Source organism: Odocoileus virginianus, chromosome 27, assembly GCF_023699985.2.
Source record: "Odocoileus virginianus isolate 20LAN1187 ecotype Illinois chromosome 27, Ovbor_1.2, whole genome shotgun sequence".
Classification (NCBI taxonomy): Eukaryota; Metazoa; Chordata; class Mammalia; order Artiodactyla; family Cervidae; genus Odocoileus; species Odocoileus virginianus.
This window is the reverse complement of record NC_069700.1, coordinates 1,343,491-1,362,889: the sequence shown is the minus strand read 5'-3', so window position 1 is coordinate 1,362,889 and position 19,399 is coordinate 1,343,491. Positions and strand designations below refer to the sequence as shown.

The 19,399-nt window shown below is 47.4% G+C and overlaps 1 protein-coding gene across 6 annotated transcripts in view; it reads right to left on the bottom strand.

The window, feature by feature from the left end:
• The window catches only part of FARS2 (phenylalanyl-tRNA synthetase 2, mitochondrial), a 312,626-nt gene that overhangs the window by 143,355 nt on the left and 149,872 nt on the right, over positions 1–19,399 (bottom strand). For all 6 annotated transcript variants that reach the window (XM_070456993.1, XM_070456990.1, XM_070456989.1 and 3 more), the window contains one exon: positions 13,129–13,289. In XM_070456993.1, the coding sequence (XP_070313094.1) occupies positions 13,129–13,289 (161 nt within the window). The remainder of the gene's footprint in view (positions 1–13,128; positions 13,290–19,399) is intronic.

The following is a 19,399-nucleotide window of genomic DNA, read 5'->3' as shown; positions in this document are numbered from 1 at the left end:
GGGCTACCTGGTTTCTGGTGGTGGCCTTCCTGGTGACTGGATCATAGGGTGGTGCAAACACCTTGAAACCTCAATTTCTTCAAATGAACTCTACCCTTTTTTACCTGTGAGTATTAAGTTACAGTAAAGAAAAAAAGCAGATGAAATCAAGGGCAGAAAAAAAGAAAGAACGCAAAAGAAAGATAGGGAAGCTAGGGTAAGGACTGGATCCTCAATGGGTAGGCACTATTTTTTTAAATGCTATTTTATTTAATAGATGTGGAGGTGTATTTGTGTCATCTGTGAGTGATAGTGTTGCCATGGTGATTACTTACATGTTTCCAGAAAAGAAATAACCATGGCGATATCGATAGTGCCCCAACAAGACACACAGTGCTGTTCACAGACAATCAGCTCCCCCACACAGGATGGAGAGGATGTTCGAATGGGTAAAAGGAAAAACACTGGCTTGGGGGAAAAACAACTCGTTCCCTCTGCCAAACCCAGAGAGATGTGGCACTAAAACTGCATTGTTTTTCCTTTTTGTGGGCAGAGTCATTGGGCTAAAATGGAAGAGTTATCCAAAAAGAAATTTTTGTTACATTTAACTTGAAGTAGATAGAGCCAAGAAAAAACACAGGTTCCATCTCTGGGTCGGGAAGAGCCGAGAGAGGAGGAAACAGCGACCCACTCCGGTACTCTTGCCTGGAGAACTCCACGGATAGAGGAGCCTGGTGGGCTACAGTCTGTGAGGTCACAAAAGAACTGGACATGACTTAGTGACTAAATAATAACAAACACGGCAGGAAAAGAAGGGTTTACATCAGCACTTAACAAGCTTGTTTGCTATTCAATCACAGTTCCTGATTCAATAGTTGGGACCTGCTGAACAATACCGTATGCCAGGCCCTGTGCTAAATAAGGCCACGACAGGTATTTAAACTGTTCAATCCTCACGACAACACGGTCCCCTAATGCTGAGAAGACTCAGAGGTGGCGCGGAGGGCGGGGGGGACTCATGCTACCCGGCCATGGTCTTTTCCGGGGATAAAGCGGGGCTGTTTGTCAAAGGCTGGAGTGGTGGAGGGAGGCTGTGAGACACCCGAGGATCCTAACGAGAGCCCGCACATGTGAGGAGGGCCACCCAGGCCTGACATTTATGGGCATGCTCAACATGGAACCGTGTTCAGTCAGCAAAGAGGCGAGCCTGGGGCTCACGTGGCATCGGGCCTGGCGGTGCAGGGTGCAGAAATGAGAGGGTCAGGAACGGGGGCGATGGTGAGAATGCACGGGCAGGCTGGGCTTCCCGGAGCAAGAAGGACTGGCATGGGCGGGGACAGCAGGCTAGGCCCGAGACAGGGGTCGGGGGAGGCCCTGGCTTGGAGCCCCCGGAGCCGGGGCCACCAGCCAGCCTCCAGGAGTTTCCCGATCATCATCTGTGCTGTGACAGGCCGTGGTTCTCCACGTGCCTCATAGCGCTCCTTCTCTATAGGATCAGGCAATCTTTTCCATTAAATTATCTATTATTATTTAATAGCTAGGTAAGCCGGTAGATTGTGATTCCTAGGTGGCTCAGTGGTAAAGAACCCACCTGCCAAGGCAGGAGAGACATGGATTTGATCCCTGGGTCAAGAAGATCCCCTGGAGGAGAGCATGGCAACCCACTCCAGTATTCTTGCCTGGAGAATCCCACGGACAGAGGAGCCTGGTGGGCCACAGTCCATGCAGTCACAAAGAGTCGGATACGACTGAGCAACCGAGCACACACAAGTATGTAAATCATTTTTGAAATGCAGGTATCATGCCCATACATCGTGATCAAGGCATGAATGAAGTCAGACCCAAAGGAAACTGGCCTGTGTCTCGATAGATGCAGGCCCACCACGCAGGGGTCCACCCATTCCTATAGCCCTTCCTCTGATCAGAATCAACTAATTAGACAAGAAATCACGTTCGAGGCTCCACCTCATTTGCTGGGTGCCTGAGTTCAATTTACACACTAATGGATGTGTATTTGCCTTTAATAGATGCAGTGCGTGAACATAAGTATAATAAATAAATAACTATTTAAGTGTGAAGTTACATCTTCATGAGAAATCTGAAAATGAAACGGCCAGTGAATCTGTTTGCTTCCTCTATACTAGGAAATAAAGTGAACCACCAGTGGAAAGGATAAATGAGAATGGTTTCAGAGTGGCCTGGTAACAGAGGCAACGCTTTCAGGAAAAAAGGTAGAAGCTGGTGCACTCTCTGGCATGGAGCTGGGAATGCACAGTGGCAGGGCGGCTGCGGATGCCCAGCCTGATGCCAGGAGCCTGTCAGTCATCTTTCTTGCTCCCATTCTAGAATCTATTAAACACTCAAGTGCTCTCTTCTGCAGTCTCGTTGAAGCTCCACACCCAGAGATGTGGCTTTCTTTGAGGTTGAACCAACCAAGTAATGAGGTATGTTTTTCCATTCTCTCTTTTTTTCTTTCAAAAGGTTAAATGGCACAGTGCAATCTTCTGTGAAGCAGGTGTGCAGATAACAAGGTGATAATTGGAAAACTAGGTGAAAAGGAAAAATCCTATAAAATTAGAAACCTGCAGGATCTGGGAAGAGGGTAACTGAATTACCTCTAGAAGATGAAGAAGCTATGGTAATACAATGCTAAAGATGCAAACTGAAGTCCACAGGAGTGAAAAACGGAGACGTGAGGGCTGTTAACATTCCACTGGGAGGCAGAGGGCACATCGTAATATTCAGGATTGTTGAAGATTTAAACAAATGGTGCAAGCAAACCTTCAGGATCACCTTCTCTTCTCATGTCCTCACACTTTCAACTTTAGGAAGATCTTCCATATATTCAGATGTGGATAGCTTTTACTAGAGTATTCTATTTTTTTTTTTTTGCTTTCATTTTTCAGTCTTGGTCAGGAGAAAAAGATTTTTTCTTTCTTCTTAAGATACAGAAATGTTCCAGAAGAGATCTCCAAAACCTTCCAACAAGCTTGATTTCCCGCCCCTTCTCCCATTTTTCTAATGATGTAACATTAGCTTTCAGTGATGACCCACGTTTATATGAAACTGTTCTCAAGCGAGGTCCAAGAGCCTGAAGCATCTTCAGAATGACGTCAGCAGTGCCCCAGCTGAGCAGACACTGAAGAAGGACGGTTGTCCGGCCCCGTGATCCCTCTTCATCCTGCCTCCATGTGAGTGTGGTCCTCTGGTTGGGAGGAAGCTTCGTCTGAGTCTTACTTCTTGGCCTTTGCACGCTGTCTTCCTTCTAGCAATTCTCCCGCACCAGCGCTGGACCCGCTCATCAGCCACATCTTGCTGGTAACGACATGCCCTCCCCACCTCACCCTCCCTGGACCATCCACCCTCTGAGAACTCAGCCCTGATTCGCCCTCCCCAATAAACACCTGGCTCCCAACTTCTCCTTCCTGCCTTGGCCTGAGCAGTCGCCTGGATACAGCCATGCCTGCTACCAGCGCCGAGGACCCGTCTGTGCCAATTAAAACAAACAGAACAACAACAACAAAAAAAAAAAGAACAAAAAAAAAAACAAAACAAAACAAACAGAACAATGGTAAAGACAACACCAACACAGAAGCGGAGCTTCAAAGGGGACGTCAGTGAATCCTGCGTTCAAATGTTTCCACTCAGGTAAATTCTCCAGGTCTGGTTTTTCCCTCCTGTTTTCCACCCACTGAGCTCTAAAGCCAAGACACCTGGGGCTCACTCTCTCACTTATCTTTACCTAAAGCGTGTGAACACCCAGTGTGCCCAGGTCAGCAGGAGTCTACTTGTGTAGCCAGAAGCGCAGTGAACAGACCCCTTCAACTCTCAAAGGGCGTGAATCTCAATTCAGATGACAAACCACACGGTCACCCCATGTGGTCACCCCAAAGCCCTTCAGTTCTGTCTCCTACAATGCCCCGAGCCCGAACCTGACCTTCTAGTCTCCCTGCTGCCCACTCCCGCTTCCCACCATTTCTTCCCAGCCTGGGCGAAGGCTGGGGTGGACCCCTGGCCCCCCGGCTCCCGCCCCTCCTTCGTTCTTCAGAACGGCGATCATGTCAAGTGGAAATCTGATGATGATAGTTTGTAGATCACTGGCTGCCTTCCAGAGAAAACTCAGCCTGCCCTCGTCCACATGCCCCTCAATCTCAGAGTGCCCCCCACACCCCGAACACACAGAGCTGGGCCACAGACGACAGCGGGGTCGTGCCTCCAGACGCCCCCTGGTCAGAGCCGGGCCCGCCTTCCTTGGAGCCCCTCGCCTGTTCACGTGCCCGCAGCGCCCGCGCTGCCCCGGGACGGAGCTGACTCTGCACCCCCGGCGTCAGGTACAGTGCCCGGCGCGCGGTCGGAGGCGCAGCGGGCTTCTGAAGGGAGAGCTGATATGTCCTCGTGCGGGGGAAAGTCCTGACCCGTTTTCCGCACTTCAACCGTGGTCTCAGCCCGCAGCAGGGAGACGCCTCCCACCGTGGACGTCAGGCGGCCTGCGAAGGCGCGCTTCCTCCTCGCTACGCGGACCACCTACCACGGATGAGGACCGCGTGTGAAAAGAGGGACACGCGAAGAGAAGACGTCACAAAGAAAAGACCTGAGAGAGGCAGAGACAGCGAGGCGGGGGGCTGGGGACAGAGCAGAGAAGGGCGCCGAGAAGGGCCGACGCCAGCACGGCCGCTCAGACGCCGCGCAAGGCTCCGCCACGGCGGCGGCCATGACGGGGGCCGCCGTGTGTCCGCGGGACGGAGCGGGGCAGGCGCCGGGGAGAACCGCCGCGCCTCACACCCGGGGAGGGGCGGCCACGCGGACGGAGCCGGCTCCCGAGGCTCCGCCACCAAGGAGTCATTTCTAGAGGAGAGGATCTGCAGAGACGGAGGCTGGGCTCCCCTTCCGCAGAGCCGCGCTGCCATCTTGTCGTGGCGCCTCTGGACCTCAGAATCCAGACTCGGTTTCTAGGGATTTCAACCACCTGGCGGGACGCCTCTGAGGGACAAGGTCTCAGGAGAGGTCATAATCTCTTCCACAACAAACACGTTTTTCTCATTGGGCAAAGCTAAGTCCAAACGAATGCCAGGAGGAGCAGTGCCGTCCGAGGTGGACGGAGGAGATACGGAAATCTAACCGTCACCCATCACAGAGTGTGGCCGGACCTCGAGAGTGAGCGGCAGCACTTCCGTCACCAGGGCCGGGACTGAGTGAGCCAGCGGCGCTTGGGAGACTGGCCCAAGGCAAAAGAAACGGTCAACAGGCGCGTGGAAAGATGCTGAACATCACAGGTCATTAGGGAAACGCATCAAAAACACGGAGATATAACTCCACACCTACTGGGATGGCTACCGTACTACAAGAGAGAGAAGATAATAACTTGGCAAAGAAGGGAAATTGGAATTGTGCTCTGTTAGGTGGGAGTGTAACATGGTGCAGCCGTGGTGGGAACCAGTGTGACGATTCATCCAAAGAGCCAGGGAGAGAATTACTCTGTGATCCAGCAATCCCACGTCTGGGGAAAACAGTTCCCAAGAGAATTGAAAATGGGGTCCTGAAGAGATATTTATATCCCTATGTTTGTAGTGGGATTGCTTCACAACAGTCAGAGGGTTGGGGGCAAGTCAAGTGTCCAAGCACAGATGAATAAGCAAAACACGTCACAAAAAGATGCACACAGATGAAGTCCCTACAGTGATCAATTCACAGAGAAAGGAAGTGAAGTGGGTTCCAAGGGCTGTGGGTTAGGGGGCTGTTGTTTATTTGCTCAGTCCTGTCTAACTCTTGCGATCCCCTAGACTGTAGCCTGCCAGGCTCCTCTGTCTATGGGATCTTCCCAGGCAAGAACACTGGAGTGGGTTGCCATTCCCTTCTCCAGGGAATCTTCCCAACCCAGGGGTTGAACCCAGGTCTCCTGCATTGGCAGGCGGGTTCTTTACCATCTGAGCCCCCAGGAAAGTCCCCAAAATATACTAAAGCGTTTGTAAACTTTGAGTCATTTATGATAAAAACTCTTAGCAAACTAGAAATAGAAGGAACTATCCCTAATTTGATTTTTAAAAAAAGCTTCACAAAAAAACCTACAGTAACCACTTTAAATAAATACTTATTCACAAACTTTCAAGATCAGACATTTAATTAGGCTTTAATTTTACATCATCACAGTTCATTTGGTTCAATCTCCCCAATTCAATCTACTCCAATAAGAATCAAAGGAGCATTCACAGCAAAGTGACTTTTTCAAAGTCAGTAGCTGATAAATTGCCTTTTCCACTTAGATCTGCAAACCCCTGCAATTTGTTTTTGAATAATTAGGAGTCTGGGGTCGAGTTTCATTTTTTTTTCCCATATGGATTCTCAATTATCCGTGCTTCGTTTGCACAGACGTCGCCTCCTCCTGCAGGTTCTATAGTGCAGGCCATTTCAGGAGGCCAGAAATAATACAAAGCTGTGTTTCTGGGCTCCCGACTGCCTCTCACAGGCCTCTGTGTTTGCCATGCCTTGGGTCCACACTCTTACAATGACTGTAAAAAAGACTTGACATCAGAGAAGCAAGTCCTTCAACTTAGTTATTTGGCTGTTTTGGATTCTCTGCATTGCCATATAAATTGTAGAATATGCTCATTAAATTCCTCATTAAATCTCCCTGAATTTCTATTTCTTTATTTAAGATTTAATTTTTTAATTTTCTATAGAAGAATAGTTGATTTACAGTGTTGCATTAGTTCCAGGTGAAATTCACAGCAAAGTGAATTTCTATTTTTTAGCTACTGCGGCTGTCCAGTGTCATTTTGAAGCAATCCTACAAACTGTTTTTTTTTTTTTAATATATATGCAAACTGCAATAATAACCTGAGGATGGCAAACATCAAACCAAAGTCAGAGGTCACCTCTGGGGAAGAAAGCAGGAAGAGGGGCCCATCAGGGAGGCAGGGGTGTGTCAAATGCATTTTGAATGCTTTTCTTCTTTATCAGGATCTGTGGTAAATCCCAGTGTATTTGCTAGGTGGAGGGTACACAGTTGTATGTTATTAAAAAGTCAAATCAGAATTGTATGTTTATAAGATTTCATAATTTTAAAAATGAACACAGATAAATATACCGTAGCTACTTGGTCCTCATCCACTAATTAAACAGGAGTTCAAACTCAGCCGAATGGACTCTACAAGGGTCATCTATTTATAATCCACTGTCCTTGGTTGTGAATTACAGTCTCTGATTGTAATTTATAAATCTCATAGGGAGGCCCTTGAGAAAATAAATTCTTCCCTCAAATGGAAAGAAAACATTTGACTCATTACTCAGCCAAGTGATAGAAAGAATAATTAAGCTATCCACAATATAAATGAATGCTTACATTAACCATTCTTCATTTTCAAGATCACAAGATTATACATACAAAACACCAACTGAAGTGCACAATTTGAAAAAAAAAAAAAGCTCTGTGATAATGGAAGCACAAGGTAATTCTCATTTCTCAGTCTAAATACAGGCTGACTTTAAGTTACAGATGAACTCAAATGTTCCCTCATCCTCTGAATAACTGAGTTATTCAGTTACTTGGTTCAGTTCACCACTAACTGAAACTGTGAAGCATTTTGTTTCTCCTTTCATTCAGGATGAGGTAAATGAGAGATACACAACAATACGCTTACCTTTCATGACTAATAATGTAGCAAGGTAAACTACGGTTTTATTCGGTCCCCAAAACATTAATAAAAACCTTGAACTTTCCAACTGAACTGGCTCTGGTATTCCGATGATCGCTCAGAGAGGCTCATCCCAGGCTGAGCCCGTTGAGGTCAGCAGGCCAGCCTTTTCCCTTTGGCCACTGTAAGCTAACTCAGGTGCCTGTGCCCAGGAGACCCGATTTCTATACTGTTTCAAGCAGAGAAAACACATCCCATAGCCACAGCCTGTCACGCCCCCCACGCTGCTGACGTAGGAAAACAGACACGGCCAGCCAGGCAAGGGGAGCGTTATGGCTTCCCAGGTGGCTCAGATGGGAGAGAGTCTGACTGCAGCGCAGGAGACCCAGGTTCAATCCCTGGGCCAGGAAGACACCCCAGAGAAGCGATGGCGACCCACTCCAGTAATGCTGCCCTGGCGGCCTACAATCCATGCTTAAGGTAAGACTGGGCCCTCCCTTAGTTTGGATTCCCCAGTGGTTTGAGTGGTAAAGAATCTGCCTGTAATGCAAGAGATTCAAAATATGCAAGTTTGATCCCTGGGTCGGGAAGATAGCCCCTGGAAGAGGAAATGACAACCCACTCTGGTATTCTGCCCTGGAAAATCCCAAGGACAGAGGAGCCTGGCAGGCTGCAGTCCATGTGGTCACAGAGAGTTGGACGCGACTGAGCATGCATGCACCCGGCAGTGTCTACAAACAGGAAGCTGCTGGACGTCTTCATCGGGTTGATGGTCAGAAGCTGTAACAAGGAGGTTGAATGTGTGTGCATATAGAGGTCACAACATAACTGTCCAATTTATACCAGAAGATCTGAGGACCTCACTCTTACTGTTTTAAAAGTGCATTAAATAAGGAAGGAATGTATGGTGGCTGCCCTCTATTTCACTTTCACAAAGATAAAAAGCAGTCATAAGTCCATAAGCCTCTGACGACAGAGGTCCCGGGATAGACACGGGGTGACAATCCAATAGGACTCAACAGACCGAGGGTCTGTGAAACAACCTCACATCACAAGGCAGGCAAAGCAAGGTGGAGATGGACACTGCAGGCAGGAGGGACCAGGAGTCACGAGGGGACCGTGGCCGCTTGGCCCACAGTGGCTGCGGGGGTCGTGACAACAGGAGTACCAGTTAACGTGGACGAGATGCTCACTGGGCACTCGCTCACTGGGATGAAGGCTTTACATAAAGGCACCAGGACGGTTCCCACGGCAAACGGGTCCATCCTCCTGCTCGCTGCATCTCTCCACGTCTGACCGTCAACAATGACTACAGGGCACAAACAGTCCTGTGGCTGGTCATCTCCCCCTCTTCCTGTGATTTTCTATGACTATCTTCTGGGATAAACATCCTCCTTCCTGCAGAAGAGAAATATTTATGTGCTTTTTTTTTTGGGGGGGGGGGTGTGGCAAGATGGAAAAAATTGCACAGGGGAAAGAAAAATGAGATCCACTAATTTCACCACAACACAGTGAAGCTGATGGGATTCTCGCAGCTGGATTTATCTGGGAACAGAATGAGGAAACACCACATAATCCTGCACTGAGTCTCTACCAGACAACATTTATGGTAATAACAGAGAAACCAGATCTAGGAACTATTCCAAGTCCCGGAGATTAGCAAGTAATCGCAGGCTCAAGTCCTGATACAATTCTGGAGAGACGTGGAAGGATTCTGAGAATTAACTAGCAAAATAGAATTTAAAAAAGATGAAAATTTTGATCCCTGCATACACTGGTCAATATTAGCAAAACTCTACATTCACCTGTGTGCAGCCCTTCACTGCATTTCATATTATTTATAATTTAGTTGTTTAGTCACTCAGTCATGTCCGACTCTTGCAACCTCATGGACTGTAGCCCGCCAGTCTCCTCTGTCCATGGGATTTCCCAGGCAAGAATATTGGAGTGGGTTGCCATTTCCTTCTCCAGGGGATCTCCCCAACCCAGGGGTAGAACCCGTGTCTTCTGCACTGCAGGTGGATTCTTTATCACTGAGACATGGGGGAAGCCATCTCTTGATAAATCTATCTCCTTCTCTAGATTGAAAACAGCTTGAAGTCAGAAACTGTGCATTTCATCTCATTGACTCCAGAGTGGTGCTTCATCTAGGAAACAAGATTTTACCAGTTCAATGTTAGGAGCTCCCTGGAGTCGGCTTTAGTGAAGATCGTAGCTCTGTAACTTGCTAGCAGAGTTCTTGGGGCTGAGCTCCTTGCTGGCTCCAAGACTCAGTTTCGTTGTCTATACAATAGGTTAATAGACTTCACCCCCATCAGATTGTGAAGAGTGAAAGCTATGACACAGGCAAAGTATCTAGTCCCATGACTTGTACCCAGCACTCAACAAATGACAAGTGTTATAAGGCACTAAATAAATTAATGCACAGAGTACGGGGCACTGAACCATGACCGCAGGAAGACACAAAATAAGGGAAAATGGCCAACCCTGGCTGTAAAAAACCCCCAGTCCTCACAGAGCAGGGTGCTCGCAGCTGATGCCTGGTACCCGAGGGAGACCAAGGACTCACTGATGGCTTCCCAAGAATCTAACTACGACCGACCTCAGAGACGATGGGGCCGACATCAGACCCACCCTCTCACCATCACTGCCTTCAGGCTCAGCCTAACCTTCGTTTATAATCATGTTACACATTCTTCCTTAGACAGCCCAACGTCATTAAGTGAGAAAGGAGTCCCTATTTCCTTCATGTACAGACGCACGACCTCTCCATACAAATGGTCAGAAACTCACACTCTCATATTATCTATATTACTTACACCTAACAACAAAATCTCCTCTCTTCTGTCTGAAGCAAGCAATCTGCCATGATGGAAACGGAACAGTTAAAGGTATGTGCGGAACTTCCCTGGTGGTCCAGTGGCTAAGCTCTGCGCTCCCAAGGGAGGGGGGGCCCGGGTTCAACCCCTGGTCAGGGAACTAGAATCCACGCTCCACAGCTGGAGACCCCACGTGCCACAGCTAAGGCCCAGCGCAGCCAAACAAACAAACAATGCTTTTTAAAAAAAAAGAAAGGTGTATGTGATGGGCTGAATAGCGACCCCCGAAGATGTCCACTTCCTCATCCGAGGAACCCGTGGATCTGTTGCCTGACACTCACAGACGACTTCACGGATGTGCTGGAGAAAAATCTTAGTGTGTGGAGATAAGCTTGTCGCAGGGGCTCTTGTGAGAAGAACAAATGTGTGGAGGGAAGGCAGAGCGGCCACATGGGAAAGGAAAGGGGGGGACGCGGTGTGATGCAGTCAGGGGTCGAGGATCGCGGTCGGCCCCAGAAGCTGACCCAGGCAGGAGGAGGGGGTCTCCCCTGGAGCCTCCGGGGGCACCAGCCCCACTGCCCCTGAGCCTGAGCCTGGCAGACTGACTGTGAGTTCCTGACCTCCGGGGCTGTAAAATAATAGAGACGTGTGGGTTGAACCCGCCAGCTTTGTGGTAATTTGTAGCGTTAGCCACGGGAAACTGACACAGTATAGTCAATAGATACTAATGATAAGGGAGTCACTGGGAAGTAGCTCTCTGTGATCTATAATTCACAAAGCGTTTTACAGAGATCTACTGTCTCGGCTCTCAAACCCTAACTGTCCCCCACCCCCACCCCCCGCTCCATCAGAAGTTAAGTTTCTTACACAGACTTAAGGAGACACGAAATCCAGCTCGACTCCTGCTTATGACAAAGGGATCTGGCTTCATTGCCTTCGCTGCCTGCCCGGGGAAAGGGTAAGGCTTCCTGAGGATACATGGTGCCAACATTTAAAAACTAAGAGGAGTGAAGAAGCAGGAAAATGTCACCCATAACCAAGAAGAAAAGAAGACTAAAAGGAGAACAACAGAGAGCTGAAAGCTTGGAAATAACAGACCAAGACTTAAAAGTCACCGTCATGAACATGCTGAAGAATTTAGGGGAAACTGTCCAAGATGGATGAAAAGATGGAGAATTTCATCAATCATAAAAACCCTAAAAAGGATGCAAAGAGAAACTGGAGAAATGAGGAGTACAAAATTAGAATGAAAGCTCACTGGAGAGGCCTAGTGGTTACATGGACACAACAGAGAAGACGGGGAAACCCAAAGACAAGACGAGAAAAACTACCCAAGATAAAGCACACAGTGGGGAAAAACCCATAAGAAGAAGCACACCCTGGGCACAAATGCAAACGGGCTGACACACGTGTGGTCACAGTCTGAAGAGCAAAGGGAGAGAGCTGTTGGAAGAGATGTGAGGCTTTTCAAAGAGGCTGCAAAGCACTAATTCAACACACTGAAGTCCCAAGCAAGATAATAAGACAGAAAGTCACACACAGGTCAACCTGCCAAAAACCAAAGGGAAAAGACAGAGGCAATAAAATGACACATTTTAAAGAACTAAGAGGAAAAATAAAAGCATGCACAAATATTGGTAACCTGGACACCTATATCCATGGAAAATATTACTATTATAAAGATGAAACAAAGGCATTTCCAAACAAAAGCTGGGAAAATTCATGCTGCACTACAAGAAATGGTAAAGTAAGTCCTTCAGACTTACAGAAAATGAATACTGAGAAAAATCATGAAGGGCAGTGAGCAATGGGCAAACATCAAGGAAAATATAGTTTTAAATTTCTTTGAAGGACAATGGCTATTTGAAGCAAACAGAGCAGTGTGTTGTGGGATTATAATATACAGAGAAATAAAATAGGACAGTAATAATACAAGAAAAAGAAAGAGTAAATAGAATTACAGTATTGTAACATTAAATGTTTCATGGTGTTGTAATACTCTTTGGTTACTCATGGTAAAGTGTGATGAATTAATTATGCATATTGTAATCTAGAATAACCACTTAAAAATAATATAAAATTGAGAAACTAAACAGCAATAGAGTAATAAAATACAATACAAAACTAAACAACCCCCTGCACAAAATCTCAATTTCCAAGTAAAGAAAAAGAACAGAAAAGGAAAATGGATAAGAACTAAAGAGACAATAAAAATTAACCCCAAGAATGTCCCATGGAATACACTGAGTGTTGAGTCAATACCCCAATTAAATATGGGTTTACAAAAAGACCCAGCTGTTTCCAAGAGACATGCTTTTAGTATAAAGACAGAAACGGAAAATAAAATGATGAAAAAAATGTACACTTCAAACACTAGTCATAAGAAAGTCAATGCGTCTAGATTAGCATCAAAAAAAAAACTCCCAAAAAACCAAACTGCGAAAGCACCATCAGTGATAAAGATGGATATCTCACGGGAAACAGACATTAGCGAAGCCCAAGGCTGGCTCCCCGCTTAGACCAGCAGGCTTGATAAACCCCCTCTTAGCGAATACCGTTTCAGAAGGCCCACGGAGCTCCTGAGTGCTTCTGGACCTCGGCTGAAAGCCCGTGGCAAGCTGACATTTCCTTTGTGCTCACCGATTCTCTTCGCGGTGCGTGACCCCGCCCCTGTGCTCACGGGACTCCCCGGCGCTCACCTGGAACACCACCTGCTCGTTGATATCCTGCACGCGGAACTGCTTCAGGAAGCGCTCGTCCTCGCTCCAGAAGAGGCGGATGTCGGGGATGTCGTAGAGGATCATGGCCAACCGCTCCAGCCCCAGCCCGAAGGCCCAGCCGATCCGGTCCTGAGCTCCGGCTGCAGTGGGGACAGGAGACGAGACAGAGGGTTAAAGGGCACGAGAGGCCACAGGTCCATCCCACTCCTGACACCGGACAGGCCCGCAGCGGCGCCAAGCAGAGGCAAGGTGCGCTTACACAGTAGGCGTTTATCACGAGCTCATAAAAAATGTCTGTCTGAAAATGAGTATGTACTATGACACCACTCTTTAACACAGGGACAAATGAGGGTTGTAATGTAAAAAATAATAATAATAATAAAATGTGATGTTCAAGGATTATAAGGTTAATTGTTTTAAAATATGTTTAAAACGTTTCTGAACTGTCTTTGCAAATAAAAAATAATAAAGATAGGTGGAATGTTAATGTTGCTCTGTGAGTCAGACTTTTTTCCTTAATTAGTAAATCCTTTATATTTCATTATAAAAATTGTAGATAAAACCAACCATCCGAGCCCAGCATTTATTTGCAGCTGAAAGAACAGTAGGTTCATTGTACTTGAGTCTATTTCACATGCAGCAGTTTTCAGTTCTTAGCCTTGCTTCTTTCATTCACTACCCTCACCGGCTTCCTTACCCACTGAAACTTTCCTAGAGCAAGATAAGAATGACATGCAGCCCCTAACGGTAGGTAAGAAAAATAATAACAATCTCATTATTCAGACGGGCAAAGAATATGAAGATATGCACAAAAAGGGAGAAAAAAAAGATTCTCAAGCAAATGAAAAGCTCACTTAAGAAAAACAAAAAGTGCACCAAGTTACCATTTTCTACTTATCTGACTGGCAAAAATAAAAACATTTCATAGCATACTTGACACCAAAACCATGAGAAACCACGACCTTCCATATGCTGAGAGCAGGTGCACGTGTGGGCTTTCAACCCCCAGACCTAAGGAGCGTGGCGCTGTTGCCATCCTCAGAATTACAGACACACCACATGGCCACTTTCACTACCAGGCTGTTCCTACATACAGGAAGTTACGAACATATAAGGCTGTTTGCTGGAGCACTGTTTATAGCGAGACAATAAACAACCTGAGTGTCCGTGAATAGGAAGCTGGTTGAATAAACCCTACTATATCCATACAGTGGAATATTATGGCTAGAAAAAAAAAAGCTGTAGCCGTCTGTCTTTTTAAGGGAAGTAACTGGGCGAGTGGAGGACAGACTCCTATATATGCCTTTTATATAACGAGTGAGAGGAAACATTTCAGGTAAAAATTTTCATGGGTGAATGAAATAATTTCTGTTTATTCTGGGGAGGTTGTAAGAACAAAGGGCCTCCTTTGTTCCAGGTGGAGCTCCAGGTAGAGCTAGTGGTAAAGAACCCACCTGTTAATGCAGAAGACGTAAGAGAGGCAGGTTCGATCCCTGGGTCGGAGGGCACGGTAAACCACTCCAGGATTCTTGCCTGGAGAACCCCATGGAAAGAGGAGCCTGGCGAGCTACAGTCCATGGGGTCGCAAGAGTCAGACACGACTAAAGCAACTAAGCAGGCACGCATCATATTTGAAAGGCAACCAAGAGATGAATTTAGGAAGATAACAATATACAAAAACCCAGGGGGGGTGTGACTCAGGGGCCTCCTGGCTGCCAGTGAGGACAGGCCTGAGAGGATCCCGGACGCAGGCCAGCGAGGGGCCTGAAACCGCAGCACAAGAGTCGTGTCGCAAGGGTTGTGCACGGCTGAGCGACCAAACCACCACCACTGAGCTGTCTGGCCCGTCACGTTCGGAAGGCGCCGGGAGCTGCGTGTCGAGAGCGCTGGTCACAGGGGCACTGAGTCGTCCCGACGAGTCTCATGAAATACACTGATCTCAGGCCTGAGAAAATGGGAACAGGAAAAGCTTCTTTTCTTCTCCTGAGCAACTGGATCGTTTTCAGTGTGAGGGCATCTCGACTTCACACAGCTGATCCTAACTCACCCCTCATTCCGCCCCTGGAAGCGTACAGCCATCCTTACGGGTCACCTCTGAAAACGGTAACGAGGCTCTGGGCGTCTCTTGTCCCAGTTCTATTTTCTTACTTACATCCTCTTCGTCCTGATTATCTGAACTACTTATTCTATCCTCCTGTACGTACTTTTACACGGCACCTCAAATCCTTCATGGACGAGAGACAGCCGTGACTAACCAGACACCTGGAGGTAGCGTCACCCGGGCAGGTCTAATTCTCAGGCCTTTGGCACTCCTCGGCGGGAATTTGTTGCCGGGTCCTCCTGGGCTGACAAGGTTTTAAGGCATTAATTTTTTTTCTCCTTTTTTCCTACATTCCAGTACTGGAGGGTTCCAGTAAACGAGAATCTGTGGAGCAGAAGACTGACTGGAACGAAGCACCCTCAGTTAAACAGAACGTTCCAGACGGGAGGCAACTTAGGTGTCCTCCTCCTCCTGCTCCTGCTTTTGAACGTCCCCATCTCTGGACTCTTATCTCATCTTGTTTGGGTTTTCCACAGACGCTGGCCTTCTTAGAAGGATTTTCAGCAACGAACCCCCATACCCTGCTGTTTTCTTCAGAGAATACCACCTTCTAAGACTCCCCAACTTTTCACCTTCGTTGCATTACTGTTTGCTGTCAGACTCTGTGGGCAGCGTCTGATCCGCAGGCTGGGGCCCAGGGCTGGCTTCCATCACTCACACCCCTGGAGGGCTGGACCAGCTTCCGGCGCAGGCAGGCTCACACACCAAGAGGAAGGGATTGAGCGGCAGGAAGGCGGGGCTCAGAGATTTTTCCACTTTTTAACTTATTGACTTCATTTAAATGGGTCTTATTAGGAACACTTTCATACTTAAAAATGAAGTTTTTGATACAGTGACTTTAAATTTAAATCCGTGAGAGAGTTTATCTATCACAGTATGAGGCGATATGCGAGATGCTATTTCTGAAAAGACATCTCAGAAAGAAGCGAACTGGGACACAAAAGAAGGAATAACAGGGAAGCAGAATGTCCTGTCCCCCCACCCCCTGCCTTCTTCACCATCACCAGGCCGCACCCAGACAGGTCAGCGGCAGGCCTGGGCCGCGGCTTCCAGGACCCAGCATCTGGCTGTTTCCACTCCAGTCCCCCTCCTTCCATCTCACTTTCTTCCCCAGCGACTGAACCCTGCACCCACCGTTTCCTCTCATAGGCTGCTTTGCTGCAAAAGTGTACGCTGTTAGTCACTCCGTCACGTCTGACTCTTTGGGACCCCACGGACTGTAGCCCGCCAGGCTCCTCTGTCCCTGGGATTCTCCAGGCAAGAACACTGCAGCAGGTTGCCATTCCCTCCTCCAGGGAATCTCAGGGATCAAACCCAGGTCTCCTGCATTGCAGGCAGATTCTTTATCGTCTGAGCCACCAGGCAAAGCCAAGGGTCAAATTAAAACTTTAAACAACTACATACTGGAAAAATATTTTTATTATATTAAGTACTTTCCTGTCAACAGGGGCTGATTTCTAGGAATTCTTTGGCTCAATGAACTGACACTTTCCCAAAATAACTGTGACAAGAAACGCTGAAACAACCTAGCAATTAGCATTCATATTTTATAGAACTTTACCAGTTACAAAGTATTTCACCTCTATTATCTTCATTCTGATCCTCACAACGACCCTATAGGGGATGTCAGACTGGTGTTATTAGCTGTGTTTAAAAGATAAACACCACTTTAGCAAGATCACACAGACACTGAGACTCAAATCTATTTTTTTTTCTTCAAGTATATATCCCATGAAACATTAACTTCAAGAGGCTCTCTTCCAAGTATTTCAAAACATCAGAGAGTTCCGTTCCACTTATGTTTGTGTGCCTTTTGCTTTGTAACTGCTAGTTTCCTGATGGACTTTGTCATTATTCCATGAAAGCTAGTAAAATGATTTGCAACGTAAGTGGTTGCTTAAATATATCCGCAGGCTTTCCTGAAGGCTTTCCGCCCCTCTGAGCGCGCCTTTCACAGTGGCCCTGACCACTGTGAGGGGCCTGCAGTGTGAGCTGACGGGGCCCGAGTGGAGCAGCGGTTTGGGACAAAGAGCCTCCGCTGCCCTTGGCCGTTAGTTGTGAAGACAGCCACACAGGGACAAAAGCCCACAGCATCCCAGTGCGCCACGCAGGTCCACAGGCAGGCCTGGGAAGGCCAGTGCAGCTACATAAATTCTGATTGCTTTCCTCCCGTCATGGACTGAGTCCTTGATCCCCCGCGTTCCAGCTACAATTCTTGAACTGCTTCCTCAGAGGCTTGTCACCGGATGACTGACTGTTTGAGCTGAGCCCAGAGATTGATCTCCCGCCTGAAAACTTTCTCCAGTTGTATATAACCTCGGCTCCGCACGCTTCTGTCGACAAGCCCTTCACGCGGCCCAAAGGCAGACCTCTCTGAAGAGAACTTTACCACGGACGGCAAGAGAGGGTGACTCGCCTCTACAGACCGGGAAAACCGTGCTCCTTCATACGGCCTGAGCTGCGCTGGATTCTAATCAGCACGGTGATGGAAGCTTTTTTGTTGTCGTTCTTTTCTTAGTGGGTCTTTTTTAAGACGCTTTTGGACAACGGCTGCTTTGCAATTGAGCTGGTGTCTGCAGGCAGCAAGGTGCACACACACCCCCTCTTGCTCTCGGACCCCCTTCCCGCTGAGATTGAGCTGGTGTCTGCCAGGCAGCAAGGTGCACACACACCCCCTCTCGCTCTCAGACTCCCTTCCCGCTGAGGTCAGCACAGGGCACGGAGCAGCGTTCCCTGAGCTGCAGGCACAGAGCTGCCCGTGAGTTCTATTAGCCATTTCTGGTGCAAATGCTAACCGGCAGTGCCTGAACCAATGCCCCATGGCCGTGTCCAGCCAGAATCCTCCTTATCATATCTCCAGTTTCCTTTAGGGACCTATGTCCTAAAAATCCATATCCTTCCAACAAGGGGAAAACATATGGCAGCAGAAACATGAGACGGAACTGAGTTGACCAAGTTGATAACAGTACAGGGTGGTCTAGAACCTTTTGAAAACATAAAGGAACAGTCATGCCTTGATTAGCATTTACGAAGAGTTAAAAGCTAAAGAACAGCTCCAGTACTTTGGCCACCTGATGTGAAAAGCCGACTCATTGGAAAAGACCCTGATGCTGGGAAAAACTGAGGGCAGGAAGAGAAGAGGGTGATATAGGATGAGATGGTTGGATGGCATCACCTACTCAGAGGACATGAGTTTGAGCCAACTCTGAGAGATGGCAGAGGACAGAGGAGCTCGGCCTGCTGCAGTCCATAGGGACACAAAGAGCTGGACTCACTTACGGACTAAACAATAACAACAAAAATCTAAATATATTGACTGCAGTATAATCAACTGAGGACTCACATCCTACCTCCTGTATCTCCCTTTGACTGGCCACCAAAATATAGCAATTTTATCCTTTAAAATTGGCATGGGGGGTTGCCATGCCCTTCTCCAGAGGATCTTCCCGACCCAGGGATCGAACCCACGTTTCCCGCAGTGCAGGCGGGTTCTTTATCACTGAGCCACCCAGGAAACTCTTTGAACATTCCATCCCCTCACTGAAACTCCTGGAGAATTAACTTGGATGCACTTACCTATTCCCTTCTGTTACAGAGCCAAGGAATGACCCTTCCTGCCTTCTGGTCTGAGAAACTGCGCCTTTATCTCCACTAGAAAGATGGCGTTCCAAAATAAAAGTTAACAGTGCTCTATTTCTTGTCACACTGCTGTAATTTTTTAACTGTGAAAGGAACTTAATTTAGAGTAACTAATGCCACTGTCACTTAAATATACCAATGATAAAAGAAACGTCAGTAGCTCTAATTCCATAATTCCCGAGTAATGACAATTAATGGGACCCTCTTTCCTGGTGGGAGTTGTTTTCGGCAGTAGATAAAGGAGCCACCGAGCCTTTTAAGATTTACTCTCATAACCACATTGCATCTCTCTTAATCATTATCTGAAACATAATTAGAAGATGACATATAAAACAAACTAAAAATCAAACAGGATTCCATCCCCAGAGGAAAAGCTGAGAAGTACCTCTTTGCCTCCACTGAGACCGGATGGAAAATCGCATCCCTGACATCAACTGTGTCCTGCACCTGTCCACTCTCGGCATCCACCTCCCCTTGTCAACACACGAGAGCTGGATGAGCTCATTCCTG